At 44.6% G+C, this 21,372-nt stretch overlaps 1 protein-coding gene across 5 annotated transcripts in view; it reads right to left on the reverse strand.

Moving 5' to 3' along the window:
* Positions 1-21,372, reverse strand: part of PDE1C (phosphodiesterase 1C) — a 498,893-nt gene that overhangs the window by 2,856 nt on the left and 474,665 nt on the right. For 3 of the 5 annotated variants that reach the window (XM_032767196.2, XM_075062574.1, XM_032767200.1), the window contains one exon: positions 18,917-18,982. In XM_032767196.2, the coding sequence (XP_032623087.1) occupies positions 18,917-18,982 (66 nt within the window). Of the gene's footprint in view, positions 1-17,528; positions 17,614-17,817; positions 18,983-21,372 lie in introns of those variants that run through there. The other 2 variants (XR_012655243.1, XM_075062575.1) reach the window with 2 other exon arrangements.

Genomic DNA, 21,372 nt, shown 5'->3' on the forward strand with positions numbered 1-21,372 from the left:
CCCACTGCCTCAGCATGGAGAAAAAAGTTTTGCTAAAGGATGGAATTACCAGATACAAGCACTAGCCATGTGAATAGCTGGCTGAATAGTATATGGGGACTATCCAGAATACTACAAGCCATTTTTATCCATCAATTCAATAGCCAAGTAAAGGAACACCAATTCGTTCAATTTCCTAATCATTATGACTCCCACTTGGTATGGGAGGCGAGTGGGTTTATTCAGAACTGGGAGTTAGACCTCTGGCTTCCATTACCCAACTTTGCGTGACTTGCTTTAGACCGTGATAAACCCTTTCTGTCTTTACTTCCCTCAATCTGGTAAAAAGGATATTATACTACTAACTTCTCGAGAGTTATGATAGACATTAAATAATTATTGAAATCTTGTATTGTTAAGAAGTATTGGGCATGCATCCTTTGCACTGATATCATAGCAGATGGCCCTGGGATAAGTATATTTAACTTTATGACTTATTGCACAAATAGAGAAATGACACCAGCTTTACCATATAAAATTGATTTTAATGTCTTGCTCCATATATATGGCTGAAGGCCATACCAGCGTGAAAACACTTTATTTTGTCTCAAGAGTATTTTTTCTATTCTTGCTATGCGTAGTGATACAACGTTATGACTTACAGTTATCATGACAATTTAGGGATACTTGTAGCAGTAACTTCAGGCATTTTCTTATATTGTACACAGAAATCTCTAGTCCATAGATTTAAAGTAGTAAACTAGACATAATTAGATCTAGTTCCTTCAATGTCTCGGTAATGTGTTGAGCATTCAATATGCTTGACACACACACATCTAGAGCTCAATTGATGAAATTATATTTAAAGTACCTATAAAAGACTCCCTATATATCATCCTGACGTAAGTATTATTGGCGAAAAGTTAGTCACAAAAATATGCGGAATATCTAACAGTATCAGACGTGAGGCGCATAACCATGTTATGACTTGGATCTGTACAACAGCAAGCCATGCAGAGAAACAAGAACTTTTCAAATCTCAAAATGGCGAAGCCTTATAAAGTTTTTCTTCCGGTTTTTGATTTTGGGTGTTTGTCTCTCTAGGCTCTGAGAGTGCACCCACAGCCATTACCTACAGCGCTCTATTCTCTTGTCCAATTTTTGTAAGTACATAAGTAGAAAGACAGTAGTCTTTTAATGTTTTCTTTATTGCAACTGTGATGTATCGGCTGGTGGCAGTTTTAATGATGTTATTTTGGCTGAAAGTATCGTAAATGTATTTCTGCTGAGAAAAACTTCTTTCTATGTTCTATAAGCTTAAAAAACCCTGCATCTATATTTACCATCTGTTCTTATAGATACAGAGCAAACAGGACATAACGACTTTTTTATGGTTTTGTCTTTCCCATCTAGATTACAGAGATAACTTGTACCTTTTTTTCTTTCTTTTTTTTTATTAAAAGTTTTGCTTTTTAAGACCTGTTTGATTTTTTCCCTAGTTGAGGCTCAAGGTAATTGAGTCTGTACTCACCAGGGAATTGGTGGGGGAGAAGGGAGAGATAAATTTCCTCTTTGTTTTAGATTCACGGAGCTTGAATCTGTATTGCCTCTGGGTGAGGGGAGAGAGGAGGGATGAGGGGGAATTCCTCTGTGTGTTAGATTCAAGGGGTTTGAATTACAGTATCTTCCAGGGTAGCCTAGGGAGGGAAAGAGTTTACTTTCCTTGTATTAAGATCCAGGGGGTCTGGATCTTGGGAGGTCCCCAGGGAAGATTTTGGGGAGACCAGAGTTTATCGGGCACTCAGAGTCCTGATTGGTGGCAGCCTATCAGATCTAAGCTGGTAATTAGGCTTAGAGAATTCATGTTGGTACCCATATTTTGGATGCTAACGTTCAAATTTGGGAATTATACCATGAGAGGGGGGAAATAGGAAGTATCTCTAAGACAATACTACATGGTACATTGTTCCTGGTTTGGGATGCACATTCATCATTAATGAAAGAGACTTTGTGAAAGCCAGAGCTGCTGTTTTGAAGCCCCCTGCTGAACTGCATGCATGTGCATTATACACTGTGGAGCAGAGAAAATGTGCTACATGGAACCTTCATCTGACCAAAAAAAAGTCACAGTGTTACATAAAAAGTTAAGAATAGTGCAAAGAATCAGGGTGAAAACAAAGTTTATTTGATTCTGATTTTACTTTGTCATTTTTCTGAGCTGGGTAGTGTTCCATCTGCCCAGACAGCAGAGCTGCCACTGACAGAACTTCCATGTTGGGGAGAGGATACGGCCAGAATACACTGTGGGGGCCACAGTCAACTGAGCATAGAGTAGAGCAGCCCTATGTCTGCTCTAAAGTATGCTGAGAGTCACACTAGCCCCTGGATGGCCCAAGGAACAGGGAGTTGAAAATGGATTGCCTCACCCTCAGTTGCATTGCATGGATGATGGGCACAGCTGAGAATTGAAATCCTAAGTCTACATCTGCAGAGGGTGCACCATCGCAATACATGAAAACAAATGCAAAGGAAGTGAGGAAGACTCAACAAAAATTACTCCAGTTGACCAAGAGCCAATGGAAATCGAGAGTGTTATGATTTCCTGTGTTCTCAGCAGATGCCTGTGGCTATGACTGTGATAACTGAACATGTCAAATCTATGCACTCCTGAGATGAAAACAATTCTGGGGCCATATTTATAACAATAAATCCTGAGGCCTAATGAATAAAACTTGACTCTGATTATAAATTCTCCCCATTACTGATACAGATAAAAAACAAGAATGTCATTCCCTGAGCCTGTAAAATATTGTGTGTTTTTGCATTGCTACTCTAGGGTCAGGTAACTATTCATAAAGGGTATTCAACGAAGCTGAAAAAGTACGGCACAGAGAGATTACGGTCACACAAGAAGTCATGAGCAGAGCTGGGTATCAAACTTAGACTTGCAGCATCTCAGTTGACTGCTTTAACCATAAGGCTAACCTTCCTCTCTCTTGTTAGCTGAGAGCTCACGTGTACAAACACAAATAGCAATGACTCAAAGCAATAGCTGCAGGAAACAGTTTGTGAACAATCTCTAAACAGAGATGTTTTTGCACAAACCATTTCTTGAATAATTTTGAAAAACAACTTGGGGGGAGGGGGCTGCTTGCAGATAATTCCAAACAAAAAGGAACTAAATTTGTCAAACAAATTATTTGTTGTGACCAGTTTGCCCAGATCTAATATGCAAGTTCTATTTTCAGCATCACAGACAGGAACTGAGATAAGTCACCGCCTTTTACCTGGTTTTCCATTGGAATAGGGCTAAGAGTTCTGATGCTTATCTATGTTCTCAAACCAGTGATCAAGAGTAGTGTATTGTGCAACTTTTCACTTACTTGCTACTAAGTTTTTGGTACAAACCTGAAACTTGGGCAAGGTTCACCGAAGAGTGACTGAGTTTTGAGCAAACCTGGGGTACAGACTTTAGGGATACCTGGACAGTGTCTCAGGCAAATTTATAGTAAACCAGGATTAGGGTGGAAACCCATGTGAAATGGGAGCACACAAAACAGAATTCAGAAAAACCATGGTTGCAAACTCATGTGAATCAAATAAAGGGGGGGGAGCAAAAAAAAATGTTGTTCATCTAAGCCACCTCCTGCCAAACCCACTCAACTTCAGATAGTTCTAGGAAAGAGGAATAGACTGAGACCCAAACTCCAGCAGAAGATAGAGTGGGGAGATCACAAGATACTTATAAATACCACTCCTTATGAGTATCAATCATATCTAACCCTGTGCTATATAGGAGAGATACAGGAAGGGAGATGTACAAACACTGAGTCTGGAGTTTGCCATAGTTATTTCATTCATAAGTGAATCAACAAAACGGAGGAGAGTCTACTACTGCCACAAGTGCAGACTTTGGGCCTAAGCCTGAGAAGTGCTGAGCACCCATTACTCTCAGTGATGTGCCTCTTGCAGGATCACCTCCTTACCCAGCTAGAAGATTTGACTTTAGGAAAATTCCTATCAAAGCAATATATGGTTAAGAGCGCCGCCCTTTGATACGGGAGACCGCCCTTTGATACGAGAGACCAGGGTTCAAATCCCGGTTGGTACTCAACTTTCCAGTAGGGGTCCTTGGGCAAAAGACCCCCTAACGCTTCACCTGCCTACCTCAAATATGAGAGTGACACGAACTAGGAAAGAAACATATGGGAGAAAGAGAAGACTCATACACCAGTGCAAAGTGGCTGCAGGACCTGAGAACAGAGCACAGCAATCTCCCAGAACAGAAACCAGTCACCATCACAGTAGAAGACATCCAGCACGGGTCAAGAACATGAAGAGCTGGACAGCACCTGGACCAGACTGATCCACACCTACTGCTAAAGAAACTAAGCAGTGCATGAACGCCTAGCAGCACAGATGAACCAGCTCCTAGCAGCAGGCTCCACCACAAACTGGCTAACACAAGGAAGGACAGTGCTGATCATGAAGACCCTGCAAGAAACAGAACCGTCCAACTACCGGCCAATAACTGCCTCCCACAACATGGAAAGTCTATCACGCATCATAGCCGCCAAGCTACAGGACCATATGGGCCAGTACATGAGCCAGCTCAGAAGGGCATTGGGAACAACACCAGAGGCTCAAAACACCAGTTGCTCATAGATAGAGCAGTCGCCCAAGACTCAAGGTTTAGACAGACCAATCTGAGCACAGCCTGGATTGACTACAGGAAAGCCTACGATCAATGCCGCACACCTGGATCTGTGAATGTCTGGTGCTACAAAGTCAACAGACACTAAGGACTTCCTCAAGAACTCAATGGGACTATGGAAGACAACACTGGAAGTCAACTCAAGGCAGCTTGCACAGAGTGTCATCAAGTCGGCATATACCAAGGTGATGCACTGTCCCCGCTGCTGTTCTGCATAGGCTTAAACCCTCAGCCAGATAATCACAAGATGGATACGGGTATAGGTTCAGGAGTGGAACTACATCAGCCACTCCTCTACATGGATGACATCAAGCTGTATGCTAAGAATGAATGAGACATCGACTGCTAATCCACCTGACGCGGATCTACAGTGAGGATATCGGGATGTCATTCGGACTGGAGAAGTGTGGCCGGATGGTAGTGAAGAGAGGGAGGTAGTCAAGACTGATGGGTGGAACTACAGCGGGCCATTAGCATTACAGACAGCTACAATACCTTGCGTCCACAGTCACATGGAACCACAATGAGGAGGCAGGAGACAGAACATCAAGTCACACGCAGTAGTGATACAGGATAAGACAGGTCCTGAAGAGCCAGCTCAGTGGGAAGAACAAGACCACGCCATCAACAGATACCCTGCGTATAGTGCGCTGGCCAAAGGAGGACATGGAGGCTGCCGATGTGAAGACCTGGAAGCTCCTACAATGCACGGAGGTTTCCATCCCAAGTCAACACTCAAGACTGTATACCAGCGGGAAAGAAGGTGGGTGGGGCTTGGTGAGCGTCAAAGCCACTGTCCTGGACGAAACCCGGAACATCCAGGAGTCATCAGTAAGAGGCCCAAAAGTGATAGCTGCTGAGAGATGCCTGAGGCAGCAGCAGACATGGAGGAAGACCAAGCAGAAGAAGTGCCATGGCAAGACAAGACTTGCATGGGATGTACCATCGACAGATACTGAGGTGCTGACTTGGAAATCCTACCAGTGGCTGGAAAGAGCTGGACTAAAGACAGCACTGAGGCACTGATCATAGCAGCAGCAGAACAGGCACTGAGCACCAGATCCATGAAGCAGGGGTCTACCACACTAGAGAGGACCCAAGGAGCAGACTGTGCAGAGAGGCCTCAGAGACAGTCCAACACATAGTGGCAGGATGTAAGATGCAGGCAGGAACAGCATACACTGAACGGCAACACCAAGTGTGGCATTGTGTACAGGAACATCTGCACAGCGTATGGGCTAGACCCTCCCAAGACCAGATGGGAGATTCCACAGAAGGTTGTGGAGAATAGCAGGGCTAAGATTCTGTGGGACTTCTGGATCCAGACGGACAGGCAGGTACTGGCCAATCAACCAGACATCGTGGTAATAGACAAGGACCAGAAGACAGCGGTGGTGATAGATATAGCAGGCCAAGTGACAGCAACATCAGGAAGAAGGAATATGAGAAGCTGGAGAAGTACCAGGGCCTGAAAGAGGAACTAGAGAGGATGTGGAAAGTGAAGGCAAAAAGTGGTCCCAGCGGTGGTAGGAGCACTCGGGGCTGTGACTCCTAAGCTGGGTGAGTGGCTCAAAACAGATCCCAGGAACAACATCAGAGCTCTCTGTCCAGAAGAGTGCAGTGCTAGGAACAGCTAAGATACTGCGCAGAACCCTCAAACTCCCAGGCCTCTGGTAGAAGATCCGAGGTTGAGGAAGACACATACCACCCATAAGGGTGAGAGGGGAATTTTATTTTATTTCCCAGAATGCTACATGGTAAAACCTTTGCTGAAATTTTATGGAAGTGACGAGAGTGCCTCTATTTTAAAATGTGATATTCAGAGTAATGTATAAAGTGGACGAAGCATGGGGGAGGTGGAAAGGGGCAGGAAAATCTGACTTGCCATGAACTGAAAAGGTTTCTTCAACTGTGATACATCATCCTACCACATTAGGATATTATCATGTGAACTGGAGATTCAAACCAGGATAAGTGCATGATTCACACACTTATTTTATGTAACCCCTTGAAAGCTGTTTATTGAGATGCATGATATAAATTATGTAAAAGAGTACAGAATGAACCAGCCAAAAATAATACACAGAGTACAAAATAAAAAAATGGGACACAAGAATAAAACCAATAACCATCAAACAAACCTCCCTGTTCTCAGAGAAATCAACTCTAAACAGAATGTAGGTCAACAGATACAAATCAGGTTGGGGGCAAAAAGTTGTCAAAACTAGGCCTACTGAAATCAACAAGAACTGCCCAGTTTCCTAAAGACAGCTAGTGAGGGAATCCAGCGGTGAGCCTCTTGAAGTGATTTCCACAACTAAAAACTCTTGACTAGGAAAGACTTCTCCTCCCAGCCTGCTTTATAGTGAATCGGGGAACTTAGAGCCAGATCCAAAACCACTTAAAGACAGTGGGAGTCTTCCCATTTAACTAAATGGCCATTGCATCAGATGCTTAGAGCAAACCAGCTCTGACACCAGTTAGTAACTGACAAGCAAGGACACACAATAAGAGGCATTCATTCAAGTACATAGGGCCTAGTTTATAAAGGGATCTATACAGTAACACCTGATTCTGTGATGTACTGAGCACTTTCATGTCCCACTGAATTGAGGGCTTTTTCCACCATGCACAAGGGGGCCCTTAAAGTGTATTGCATGTGGTACTGGCAGCCAGTGTAGATGGCAGAAAGAAGCGTGTAAGCCAACCAACTCCTATTATAAAGAACAAGGCAGAAGCTGCATTCCACATTGGAGCCTTTGCATCAGCTTCAAAGGAGGCCTAATTAGAAGCACACAACAGTGGCTTTATCTGAATAAGGCATAAAGGGATGACCATGGTGAGCAAAACAGGGAGAGTCTCCAGCTAAGGCAGAGAGGGAATCACACCTCTTGATCCTTTTCCTGATATGGGCCTGCAAGCAAAAAGAGCAGGGAAGGTTTCCCCAAAGAAGCTCTCATGGCTTTTTCTACTCCTTAACTAAACAGCCATGCACAAACTGGCAACAAGCTCTTCAGAACACTTCCCCTTTTCTACAAACATGACTTCACTCCTGCCTGGTTGAGCTGTCCCCACCTGTGTGCCATCTAAACGAAAGTAAAGAAATTTCTAAGTACGCTGCATGCCCATTAGACAAAGTGCAGTTTTGATAGCGAATGTTTTGTAAGCCCTGATGTGATCAAGGATCAAGTATACAGAATTAGATTCTCTCCTCGGTACATGTGTGTAACTCTTATTGGCATTCAACAAGACAAAACAATTGATGGTAATTGTATGAAGTGAAAGTGATGTTTTAAAATAGCACAATAGACATGGGAAATGAATCCTTATAAAAAATATTATAGTCAGCACCAGGTGCTCAGAGACAGTCTTGTAGGTTTGATATGTCAGGAAAGAGTTAAAATTCAGCCAGCAGAAAAGCCAGAAACTGCTGAGAAGCAAGGACATAGTTTTTGTCAATACATGATAACTTAGTTCACCTTATCAGTAAGTAAGAAAAAACCTTGTGCCCATGGAAAGAAACAGGTCAGCGAGGAAAACAGGATCGGGCCCAGACAAGCAAGCAGGAATATTTCAGTAGCACAAACGGCACTGACAATTGTAAACAACTGATAAGCTTATATGGTCAATGCCCGCCCATGCTCCAATACGTTTGTTAGTCTATAAGGTGCCACAGGACTCTTTTCTGCCAATGCCCACCCAGTAACTTAGTTCTTAGAACAAAATAAACCCTCTCTTCACAGCCCACTGGATATCTGTAAGCATTCATCCCTACCCTGCCACCTCACCCCACCTCCTTCCCCTGCAAGGTAGTCATAAATGTTTGATGCAATTAGGACGACCTCTATATGTATGTACTGTTCTTATTTTTATCTTTGTTCATGGTTCTTGCTTGACTTATAACAATGTCTATCTCTGTATGTACAAATAAATGCAAATGAATTAATAAGAAAATGGATATAACTGGCACGCTGGCATCATATTTCTGAAGCTGCTTGTCAGTCTTCCCAATACCGTAAATAAAGCCCCCTTCAGTATTGTCTGTGCTTGCCTGATTCTTGGAAAAAAGAATCTTCTTGCCTAACAGATATAAGACCAGAATACAACAGTTTCATTAAAGAATTCACTGCTAGATAATTGATCATGATGGACATTCTGCAGCTCAGCTTGAAATCTAGATATGCAATACTGATACCAAGGTGAATTGTTATAAATCATGATAGTCTAAATCTGCATAGCTCCATTGACTTCCACGAAACTACATTGATTTATACCAGTTTAGGACCTGGCCTGCTTCAAAGAAAAGGACACTATTACAAACAGCATGGTAATAAAGTTAGCTGTAGTCACTTGTAATACTTCAAAATACTAAATATTATAATAACAAAAGCTTGAAAATGTTTGAAAATGCGCTGTTAGTGTTACAGAGTAATCCAGTCCCATACAGAAAAAAAATTGTAGCTTCCAGTGGGACTGTTAAAATGACTTGGAGCAAATGTAACTGATCAATTGGGTGTTGAAAGGTTGTATTCATTTTAATAGATTAAATTAACATAAGGCCACTGCTGCAGCAGCTGACTCACTAGCCCACATTTACTACAGGAATTTCTGTAGTAACAGCAGTTTGGATTTTCACAGAAATACAGCAAGATCTTAAAGACCTGATTTCAGAGATGCTAAAAAATCTGAAATTGAAATTAGTGGTTCCAAATCCCAGAAAATCAGACTCTTAATGTACTTAGTGTTAAAAAAAAAAATCCTCTTTTGCGAGACATGCATCCTCCCACAGGCAAAATCCTCCACACAGTTCAGCTTTGGAAAGGACATGTAAAGGCACTGAGTTATGCATTTCCATTCTGATGCACTTTCTCTTTTTATTGTTGTTATTTATAAAGAGGCAAATGCAGCCCAACAGCTCTGCTGACATGGAGTTTCCCTGGTAGTGGAACTAGTGTGGTTCCCCTCTGGGGACAGGATGAGACTAGAATTATAAGATGCCCAGCTCCAGGAGGGCACCATACACAACAATGGAAAGGAGGCACATGGGCTGGAGAAGGAGTGAGAATCTGAAGCTGCATGGCTCCTTACCTTGCGATGGGGTACACTGGTGTCACTGGGGGTCTTTGGGCTGACATAGCACTTCCCACAGCTCCCATTGGCTGGGAACGGCGAACTGCAGCCACAGGGAGCTGAGGAGCTCCATGTCTGCAGACCTCCAAGTAAACAAAATGTCCCAGCCCCACCAGTGGCTTATCCTGACGGGCCAGGAGCCAAAGTTTTCCAACCCCAGAAATATAGGGTCAGCTTATGAAAGGGTCATACAGTTTTTGCTATTTTTACCTATCCATTTTGGGAGGTCAGCTTATAAACAAACAGGCTAATGAACAAGTATATGTGGTTTACACTTCCAGCATCAAGGAATCCCACAATGGAGGAGAAGCACTTCAGCCAGCCCCCATGTTCATGTGATGCCTTTCATCTTCAGCTGCTATGCAGAATAGGCAAACAGAGCTCTAGTAACTGGGCTTATGAAGACTGCAAAAATCTCACCTGTGAGCAGTATAGGGTTATATAATTTCAAATGTACATGAAATGAACTAAACCAGGGGTCGGCAACCTATGGCACATGTGCCAAAGACAGCACACGAGCCGATTTTTAATGGCATGCTGCTGCCTGCAGGGGTCTCGGCCATCGGCAGCAGGCTGAGTGGGGCGGGTGGCCAGGACCCCGGAAGGCAGCAGCATGCCATTAAAAATCCTTCCTGTCCTGCTCTTCTCTGTCCCTCCCGCTGGCATTTGCACATGCTTTCTTGACCTCCATCACTTCTGGCGGGAGGTTGTGTTTTTGGATTAGCGTGTCCATACTGCTACTTGGTGTCTGCAGAGTCTGAGCAGCTCTGGAAGTGGCCCTGCCGGCAGGGCAGGGGACCTCGGCCCACAGGAGTTGCGGTGCCCACGAGACCTGTAAGTGAGGAAAGGTCTTGGGTCCCAGTTGCACCATGCACCTGCCTGCCCTGAGCACGGCCAGCCCTATTCCCTGGACTCAGGCAGGCTGCCCTGGGGTTGGAGCCCTGGTGCCAGGATTAGCTCGGCTCTGTACTGGGGCAGGCCGCGTCCCACAGCCCAAACCCGAGCTCAGGGGCTGCGGTTTGCCACCTGCTGGACCCTGGGAACAACTGGGTCATGCCTCTTTCCCCACCCAGGTCACTGGACCCTGCTTCCCTCCAGCATTGAGGGCAGAACCCAGGATTCTGGCACCCTGGTCTCCATCTGCCCCCCACCCCCTCAAACAACTAGAGCCCAGCTGGAAACCTAGGAATCCAGAGTCCTCGCTCCCAGCACTCCTCCCTGAGCATCAGACACCAGCCCCTTCCTGGAGCCCAGGAGTCCCAACTCTTACCCTGCTCCCCACCCTACCCCCTCACACACCTAAGCCCCTGTCCTGATCCCTGCACCCCCCCTCACAGACACCCAACCCTCTGCTCTTCCATTCACTCCCCTTACACAAACCCCAGACACCTGCCCTGACCCCTGCACTCCCCACAACTCCAGCCGACTCCAGCACCCCCACACATACCCAGCCCCCCTATGCCCCATGCCATGACTCCTGCACCCCTTCATATGCCCCTAGCCCTCTGCCCTGACTCCTGCACCCTCCTCACACACACCCCAGCCCCCTGCCCTGACTCCTGCACCCCCACACATACCCAGCCCCCCACACTCCATGCTCTGACTCCCTGCACCCCCCACATGCCTCTAGCCCTCTGCCCTGACTTCTGCACCCTCCTCACACACCCCTAGCCCCCTGCCCTGACTCCTGCACCCCCACACATACCCAGCCCCCACACATCCCATGCCCTGACTCTTGCACCCCCTACATCCCAACCCCCACCCTGAGCACCAAATGGGAGCTCCTGTACCATGCCCCCCTATTCCCACCTGCACCCCTCACACCAAATGGGAGCTGTCTAGGTAAGCACTCCACACTCAACCCTTCTGCCTCAACCCTGAGCCCCCTCCCTCACTCTAGCTCCTGGCTGGACCTTACCCCCCAACCCCCAGCCTGCTCCTTCGCCCCCAGCCCTGTGCTCAGTGCCACCCCCCTCAGCTCAGTGCAGAGAGAGGAAGAGAATGGGCTCAAACCAGGGAGAAGGTAGGTACCCACTGTATGTGGCCAGGGCCGGGACCCCAGACCGGCACCGGGCTGAGCCACTCACCCTGCTGCTGGTCTGGGATCCCAGCTGCCAGCCCCGCTCAGGCCGCTGCCGGCCCCAGGTTCTGGCTGCCAGCCCCTTGCAAGCCGGGGTTCCAGCCGCAAGTCCCACTCAGCCTGTTGCCAGCCTAGGTGAACAGAACCCCAGGCTGGCAGCAGACTGAGTGGGCTGACAACGTAAGATCTGAATTTTAATTTAATTTTAAATGAAGCTCCTTAAACATTTTGAAAACCTTGTTTACATACGACACTAGTTTAGTTATATAATATAGACAGAGAGAGACCTTCTAAAAAAAATGTTAAAATGTATCACTGGCACGTGAAACCTTAAATTAGAGTGAATAAATGAAGACTCAGCACACCACTTCTGAGAGGTTGCCGACCCCTGAACTAACCACAGATTATGTTCCATAAGGAAAATCCTTCATTAGCCCATTTTCATGGATGACTACTTGGGAAAGTTACAGATGCCATCATTTTCTAAGCTGGTATTTAGCTGCTAAATGAAGTGAGAGCATTCAGCAGCTTTTCTCTTACTTTCTCTTCTTTTGCCACTGAAGGGGTGTCATGCAATAATTAGGAGCAGCACCTCACGGACAGTGGAGGAGGAGAATCAAGATTGAAATGCTCAAGGAACGTTCTGTGCTGGGGGAGGGGAGAGGAATTAGTCTCCAGCTAGTTTTAAAAACATCTGTTTGTACAAAGACTCAGTGGCCCCAGTTGTCTCCTTCAGTAGAAAAACTCACAGGACGGAAAAGAGAAAAACAGTACCTTCCAAAACAGCATGAGGACCTCGCTGGTGTGGGGTCACCAGTTCATTCAGGATTCAAACTGCTGCAGGCCTCAGTTGCTAGACACGAGAGTCCTCTGTCCTGGTAAAGTATACAGCTCACTGGCTAATGTGTTACATTGCTCTCTATGCTCAAACGTGCAATCAGCTTGAGAGCCTGGCTCTTTAGCTCATGCTATGGTGGCAGACACTTTCAGCTCTGGAAGCCACCAGTTCAACAACTGGTCCTTCAGCCAGGATGGTGGACATCACATATGTACTCCCCCTACTACCAACATGTCCCCACACAAGGTGTGTGCACCCCTAGCCATATCTCAAAACATACAATTTGAAATGCTTTGCAGTACTAGCTGCTACCACATCTTTCTGCATTGAATAGAGGGGTTGTGGCTACAGCTGAGCAGAGAAGCTTGTGGGGAATGGTCCTTGAGTCTTTTCCTCTTCTCAGAGCAGTAGCCACAATTTGGCCCAACAGTTGTAAAGTGGAAATTGGCAAAACTAGCTGGAAAATATGTTTTGTTTCCAAGCTTCTGAAAGTGTATAACAGCAGCGAACCCAAGAAATATAACTGGTAATTTATTAACTGTATCTCTTTCTTTCCCTTGTGTGCCTATTTATCCAGCCATCCATTTCTAAGACACTTAAGCTATGGGATGAAGGCCCAGATTTTTAAAATTACTTAGTGGCTGCAATGCTCAACTGACTTAGGAACCTACATTTCTTTTTGAAAAAACCTAAGCATAAATACCTTTACAAATCTGGGCCTGAGCACCAAAAGTTATAGCTAAGTTACAAAATCAAAAAAAAAAACCCAAAGCACAAAACTTCATTTCCTCGTCAGTGCAGGAAAACTGAGGGAAAAAATAACATTGTCATTCTTCCTACTGGAAAGTTACACAGAATAATCACCAACCTGTGCTCCTACCTTTACCGTGAAGGTGAGTTCTGTAATACATCAAATGCTTAATGGAGTTTTCTCCATCTCTATAGCAACATGAATTCATCAAAGAGTCAATTAACAATGATTTTCTTCTGCCTTGGTTTTGCCTCTATCATAACAAAGATATTTTTAAAATCTACAGTCCTGGAGAAGATGTGAAATATGTGAAAGTATGTTTGGGAAGGATTGTAGGGAGGAGGGGGAAGAGTCAATCTTAAAATGGCTATTCAGTACCCAGGGTGCTTCACAAAAGAGCCTGTAGTTCTGGCTGCGAAGCAGAAGAAATGTCCCTTTGGCAAAGAGATGTTGTATTCAAATAACAGTTGCCTAATTATTACCCTTATTATGCTGCTGCTATATGCAGCACTGTATGCAAGGTTAGATTCTTTGATCTCTCCTGGGAAACTCACAAACTAAGTCCCATCAATAGAAGTGAAAATACAACCTTTGGGGTCTATGAGTGGACTTGTGCTACCTGTCTATTTAAACCGTAAGCTCCCTAGGGCATGAACAATATCATTCTCTGTGCGTAGAACAGATGTGTGCACACAGATGCTGTGACAGGGTGCCAGCCCCACACTGACCCTCACAGTGTTAAAACCAGCATAGAGAGGCTGAGCAGCAGGCAGCCAAAGGAGTGGCTGCAGGGGAAACAGCCAATTAGGGCAGCGGCTAGACCAGCCAATCAGGGCCCATATAAAAGGAAGTTGCAGACCAGAGCCACTTGGTCTGCTGCAGGGAGCCCTAGGGAGAAGACTGGTTTCCTAGAGGGCTACAGTGAGACCAGCACCTGGGGCAGGTGAGGTGAGGTGAGGTGAGGTGAGGTGCTAGCCGAGAGGTAGGGAGAGCTCCTGACAGGCTGCCAGGACTTATGGGCTCAAGGCCCTGGGAAGAGGGCAAAGTAGCTGGAGCCAGAGGCAGGAGCAGAAGGAACTGAGGCTGTGGGGAAGTGGCCCAGGGACTAGAGAGAGTCAGTTGGAAGGAAGAGGCAGCAGGAAGCTGCTGTTTGCAGGGTCCCTGGGCCTGCCTCCTTCCCCTTCCCCCCCCCTAGATTTTGAAGGTGTGGCCTAGCTGTGGACTGCCAAGCCACTGTGAGGAGTGGCTTGACTCTTATGGGAGGAGTCTTCCAGAAGGGGGAGAAACATGATAGTGACATGCCTGGATGGCTGTGCCACAAAGCAGATGCTGAGAAAAAGGAGCTGTAATGGGTCTGCAGGCAGAGAAGAGGATGGGAGAGCCACCACCACCTGAGGGCACACCTGCTGGGACTGAGCTAATTCCCAAAATGCCCAGCAGGAAGCACTAGTGTGATGAGTGAGCCCATGACAGATGCTTAGGGGAAAAACAACTAACTAAAGCTTCCCATTGTTTTTCAATAGACTGTATATAATATCTAATGGATTCTGTGGATTTCTTCAAGTGAATAGAAACTTCTATATATAGGTGGTAAAGAGCGTATCTTGTCTTCTCCAGTTTGTCTTTTAGATGGTAGGCTCTTCAAGAACAGAGACTGTCTTCATGTTGGATCTTATCTAGCCCTGAGTAGATTGCTGGCACTTAATAAGGAATAATAATAAAGACGCCTTTTTTATTTTGGTGTCTCTCTTTTGTTGATGGACAACTGACCCAAACATTGCCCAAAATTTCAATGGAACTTTTTGGGTAGTTCAAAGGGTCCAGTTAACTTCTTTATTTTTAATTTTTTTTCATTTTCACTCACCTTTGCATTTCTAGTTCTGGCTCAGACCAAAGGCATAAATGTAGTAATTCCACAAGAAAGACCGGAAATAGCATAAGAACAGCATGGCTGGAAGCAGGAAATACTGGAAATCTAGCAAGAGAGGCCATTTTTGTAAGACCCAAGTGGTTCAGATAGATCAGATAAGTTTTGGCTAGTAATCCAGAGTGTTTATCTGAACTGAATATCCAGACTGTTCAAAATTCACCCAGACCTTGTTTATATAGGTTTGCATACAATGTGCTGTGCACCTGTGGAGGGCTGGGAATAGAATCTGTAAAGAACTTTGGCATCTTTCCAAGTGAGAGGTGCTGCAGTGTACATAGCTTTATAATTTAAGGTTTTAGTTTCTGAGAACTGCCACCTTTAAATTTCTCCGAGTCTTCTCTTTGCTGTAAACAGCTGACATGGTGTATGGGATTTTGAAAAGCATTCAGCACTGGTGAAACTCTGCTCCTAGTGAAGTCAATGAAAGATTTGTCATTGACTTCACTGAGAACAGAAATAGGTCAGCTCTGAGCATTACTCACAACCACACCCTTCAAGTTCAATTCACATGCATCCTGCCACAGAGGAGATGCATATACTGTGATCTCTCATGGAGACTTTGTTTGTTCTTTCTTGCTTTGCTGTTTTCCCTGAATTTGCAATAAAATCATTTGAAATGAAATTGGACAGTTGCTCTTTGTGTATGGAAAAAAAATAAAAAAACGTGGTGAGAGTGAGAACTGTACAATGACATATAGCTCTGCAAAAGTGAGGGGCTCTCCTGGTTAAATAGAACAAATAAGAAAACTCAAGTTTTCCAGTAGAGAACATGATGCATGTAGGTGGAGATGGGGGGTGTCCCCCTCCTGCTTCTTAATGGAGCACAGCTGCCTCCAGCAAAAAGCAGATGCCTAGAAACTTAATAGTGCAGTACATAAATAGCAGATCAGAATTGTTACAAAGCTATATGCCCTACGAGGCTACATAAATATTACACTTAACTTTTCCCAGCAATATATCACAAGTTTGTAGGTATAAATAACTGGTTCATGCCCTGTACCAAACTATAAGCATTTCTATGTGAACTCTACAATGGCGTGTACAAGTACAATGGTACATTATGATACATTCACATTCAGAAACTCTATTAAGTCAATGCCAAAACATACACTGATGTGGGAAAGTTTTAATAAAGAGAGAGAAAACACAGCCAGTTATTTAAGTGCCACTCAGCAGCCTTCTTTGTACAATCCATTATGAGATAGTTATCAATACACAATGTGACAGAGTGAAGACTGAATAGGCACCAGGTTTACATTGTATGGATCAGCTAAACTACAGTAAGACAGTGTGAAGTGTTCTCCTGCTGTAAGGTTCATAGACAGAGCCATCGCTGCCCTCACTCCTAAAAGGGGGATGTTCACGATTGCTGGTGTTCAAGTCAAGTGACCTAACAATAGTAAAAACAATGGAAATGTTAATTAGTCAGTACACTCAAAGTAACAGCCTGAAAATCTGCTCCCAGCTGCTGCAATACACACATTTTTGCTGCTATGTATACTAACTTTATGTATCAACAGTATAAGACAAATACAGGAGTATGTGCTATACTAGAGGTATATTAACATATTCCCTCAGTATTTATGTATTTGAATTCTACCACTTCTGTTTAAAATAGCTCTTTTCATAGCTCTCAAAGCACTTAACCTTGAGTAAGCATTATTATCCCCCATTGTATGGAAGGGGAAACTGAGGTACAGAGTGGTGAAGTGACTTGCCCAAGGTCACCCAGAGAGTTGATAGCAGAGAAGGGAAGAGAATTTATATCTTGTGTAACACTTTCCAGAGCCTGATCCTCTGCACTGTGCTCCCTCCTCTTTTTAACTACCCTGTTGTAATTACCGACATTCTGAGAGCAAATATTACATGCAAGTAGGCTGGCAATATCTATTATGTGCAAGTGCTCACTAGCTTATTACAAAATGTCATGGACAACACGGATGAAAAGCAGTCTGTAAACATCGCTTGTTAAAACAAGTGTATTATCAGGGGAATAGTGCAAGAGTGCAAACAACATATTAAAAGCAATCTAGAAAGAAATTCCTCCTCTGCTGTCCATAAATGTTTAACTTATACATTAACCACCCTTTAAAAAAAAAGTACATGCCTTTCCAGAAAATGTCTCCAAATATCGGAGCTAGTAGGTTTTTATTATGACAGTAATCTTCAAGGCAGTTCTATCCAAAGTCATCTGAAACAGGAGCACACATATAACAATGTCAATATAAATGTACTCACATTTTAAAAAAAGTATAGCATCCAGGGCAAGGATGTTAAAGAAATGGGAGCAGGCAAAATCTACAGCTAATGCTACAATACTTATTAACTACTTCAGCCAATAATGAGGCATTCAATACATTAAGAGAATGATTGTATGGTGTTTACTGTACTGTACCTTCTATTTAGGAATCACTTCAGGCAACGTTCATAACAAAGGTCTTCAGAGAAGTGATGTGACCAGTTTCTCATGTTTTACTTTCAGTGATGGTCCATATTTATCAGAGGACACAGTTGTGCATGAGGCTTCAAAGAGTATGCTGCTTCAGCTGAGAAAATTAACATTTTCAAGTATCTCTCCATTGTTTTACTGAGTTACAGCCAGTGATCTGTACAGCTTATACCGGGTTGTACCTCGAAGAAAAGTTTGCTGACTGTGCTGTAATTTTGACATGAAATTATCTCATGCCAGGGCTAGCAAGAAGATGTCAATCACGCAATGATGTGCTAATTGCATATTCCTGTACATATGCAGAGCTGTATTGTACCTTAAATACCTGCATTTACATCCTAAGTAGACCTCAAAAAATGAATGTAGTCACTAATTCTTCAATGCCTTTCCAAATCAGAAGTGAACTGCTTTCGCTGGGTTCTCTTTTTATTTTTTTATTTTTGAACCACATTCCAGGTGATTCAAGATGAACTTACCTGTGCTCTCATCCAATGTCATACAGAGGTGTATGTCCTATCTACCACCTCCATGCTGAGTCATTCTGAGTCACCATTTCATATTGCTTTCCCTTATTGCCCTCCCTCCTTTTGTGTGAAATTGTGTGAGACAACGGGATAAAGATAAAAAGATAAAGGGCCTCTGGAGGATGGTACCACTGACATATCAAAGAGAGAAGGGACTTGGGGCAAAAGAGAACTGAAAAACAGCTGCCCTGTGATGCACCGAACAAACATATTACTTCTCTTCTACTCCTCTATGTGGGTTACGAGAGCAAAGCCCATTTTTCTTACCACATTCAGCAGACTAAAATAATTTGCACAAAGCAATCCATAAAACATAAGCTTTTGTTTTTTTAAAGTTAACACAGGGTCCATCCAATCGAAGTCTCAAAACAGGAGTGAATTTTTGAGTTAACTGTGACCTTGGTGGGTAGGACTTAATTCTTGGAGGAATTACTGTTTGAAAAGATAAAAATCCTTCTGATTACCTATTTGTGTGGCTGTGCACGATACAAACACATTCTGGCATGGAGGTACCTACTGACCTGGCAACGTAAGGCGACTTGTCGTGGAACCTGAGCCTGGTGCCTCGTTTGAATGTTGTTTTGAACCTTTAAAAAGAAAGAATGGTCTCAGAAGTGACGGGTGAGCTGCAGGCCTGCCTCTGTCCAAATGCTTTTTATACTACCACTGCCACTCGATATGGTCAGCTCCTTTCTGTCATGTCTTCTCAACTTGTCCTTAGCAGCTTTAGTAATGTGGGTGGAGCTAACTTCCTTACAAAACCAGGCTACTTTCCTCTATTTGAGCAGCTTTATTTGGCCCTTTTGATTTTAGAGGAGCCAACATCGAATACCTCTTCACTGGCTTCTGGTCAACTTTTTTGGCAGAACATGGAGAAAGTGATAAATGATTTTGTTGATGGCATTTTCCTCCATATTTTGACCTGTTTTTGAATATTCATTCCATTATACATTGATTCTAAAGAAGGGAATCTAAAATATTGCAAGTGGAGATCAGCCCCCAGATCACCAGAACTGAACACCTGGCAACTTTCTATTTGGATCTGAACTTCACAGCTGGCCTCTATAATGGATCAGCCAAAGCCTTGGATCACAACAGCTACCAAAAGTTGTGGACTGGTTTCCTCTCTACCTGAAGGAGTTTAGGCAAAGGGCTGAGAGGCTGACAAAAGCAATGAACTACCAGAATTTAAGAAGATCAATTGATACCTATTGTGCCCTTATGGAAGGGTGGCTCCAGGCACCAGCACGCCAACCGTGTGCCTGGGGTGGCAAGCCGCGGGGGGCGCTCTGCCGGTCACCGTGAGGGCGGCAGGCAGGTTGCTTTTGGCAGCATGCCTGCAGAGGGTCCACTGGTTCCACAGCTTCAGCGGACCTCCCGCAGGCGTGCCGTCGAATCCGTGGGATCGGGGACCTCCCACAGGCAAGCCGCCGAAGGTAGCCTGCCTGCAGTGCTTGGGGCGGCAAAATACCTAGAGCCGCCACCCCTGCCCTTATGAAAATCAATAAGAATGGCCATGTGCTTGAGAGACATGTTGACCTTATTAAAAATCAGAAGAGAAAAGCCCCACAACCTCTTAGTGGACAGTCATGAACTATATATCCCCCATTAAGGAGAAATGGCTGAAGTCTCTCTCCAACACTGATGATGAAGAGTCTGATTTTATTAAAAAGGGAAAGGCTGACAAGATCTTCAGAATGGGGACTAAAAGAAAGAAAAAAAGTAGCCATATTCTCAGAGTGAGACTCTGCCCCTTGCTCACGTCACAAATAGTCCTGGTGAGGGTATCAAAACTTGGCCCACCGTGAGTAAATGTAGTTGTATTCATAGCTGAAGTTTATGGATGTGTAATCACTATATCAACAGAGGAGTCCAGTGCTCAGAGATTGGCATCGGATTTCCAGTTGGAGTAAAAGGTGATGGTTTTAAGCTACAAAGCTTCAAAGGGCTTAGGGCCTGCCTGTCTGAGCGATTGCTCCTTTCCCAGTACAGCACGTGACACAACTGTGATCAATAGACAGCAGTTGAGCTTGATTCCTTTCATAGCCAGTGAACTACTGGCAGGGCTTTCTCTGTGTGGGGCCCTGGACTTTGGAATTCACACCCCATTGGTCTGAAATAGCCCAATTTTGATGATTTTCAGGCTATATTTCAAAATGTTCTCTTTAAGCGGGCATTTGAGAGTAGTTGATCATGATGTGGGGTGTGACATTTTTGTGGGTTCTGGAGGATTCTGCTGTGCTGTTTCTGGTTTAGGTTTTTTTATGGACTGTAATTTAAATAATCTGTCAAGGCAGATTAAACACTCAGAATAGGTGTTTTATGTGTTCAAACTTAAATAAACGAACAGTGCATATGTAATGCTATGATGTGCTCTAATATTGTAACAAGGTGATCTCTCAAAAGTTTCCCCTTAAATCTTCAATAAATCTCATGAACAAGGGATTTATCTGCTTGCACAGAGGGGAGTGAATTACTGTGAAATCTATTCATTTACTTTCCCATTTAAACATAAAACGTGTGTAACTAGGGTTGCCAACTTTCTAATCGCACAAACCCGAACACACTTGCCCCACCCGCTACCCTGACCGCCCCTTCTCCAAGGCCCCACCCCCTCATTCACTCCAACCCCTTTCCCCCGTCATTCACTCTCCCCCACCCTCACTGGGTTTGGGCAATGGGTTGGGATGCGGGATGTGGTGAAGTCTCCGGCTAAGAATGCATGCTCGGGGGTAGGCCCAGAAATGTGGGGTTCAGGAGGCAGTGAGGGCTTTGCCTGTAGGTGTGGGCTCTGGGGTGGGAGCTAGGGATGAGGGGTTGGGGTGCCGGAAGGGACACAGGGCTAGGGCAGGGGTTGGGGTGCAAGATGCAGGCTCCAGGAGGGATTTCAGGTGCAAGAGGAGGTTCCGACCTGGGGCCAAGGATTGGGGCATGGGAAGACATCCAGGGTGTGGGCTCTGGCTAGGCCGCGCTTACC

The sequence above is a fragment of the Chelonoidis abingdonii genome, chromosome 2 (assembly GCF_003597395.2).
Source record: "Chelonoidis abingdonii isolate Lonesome George chromosome 2, CheloAbing_2.0, whole genome shotgun sequence".
In the NCBI taxonomy this organism is placed as follows: Eukaryota; Metazoa; Chordata; order Testudines; family Testudinidae; genus Chelonoidis; species Chelonoidis abingdonii.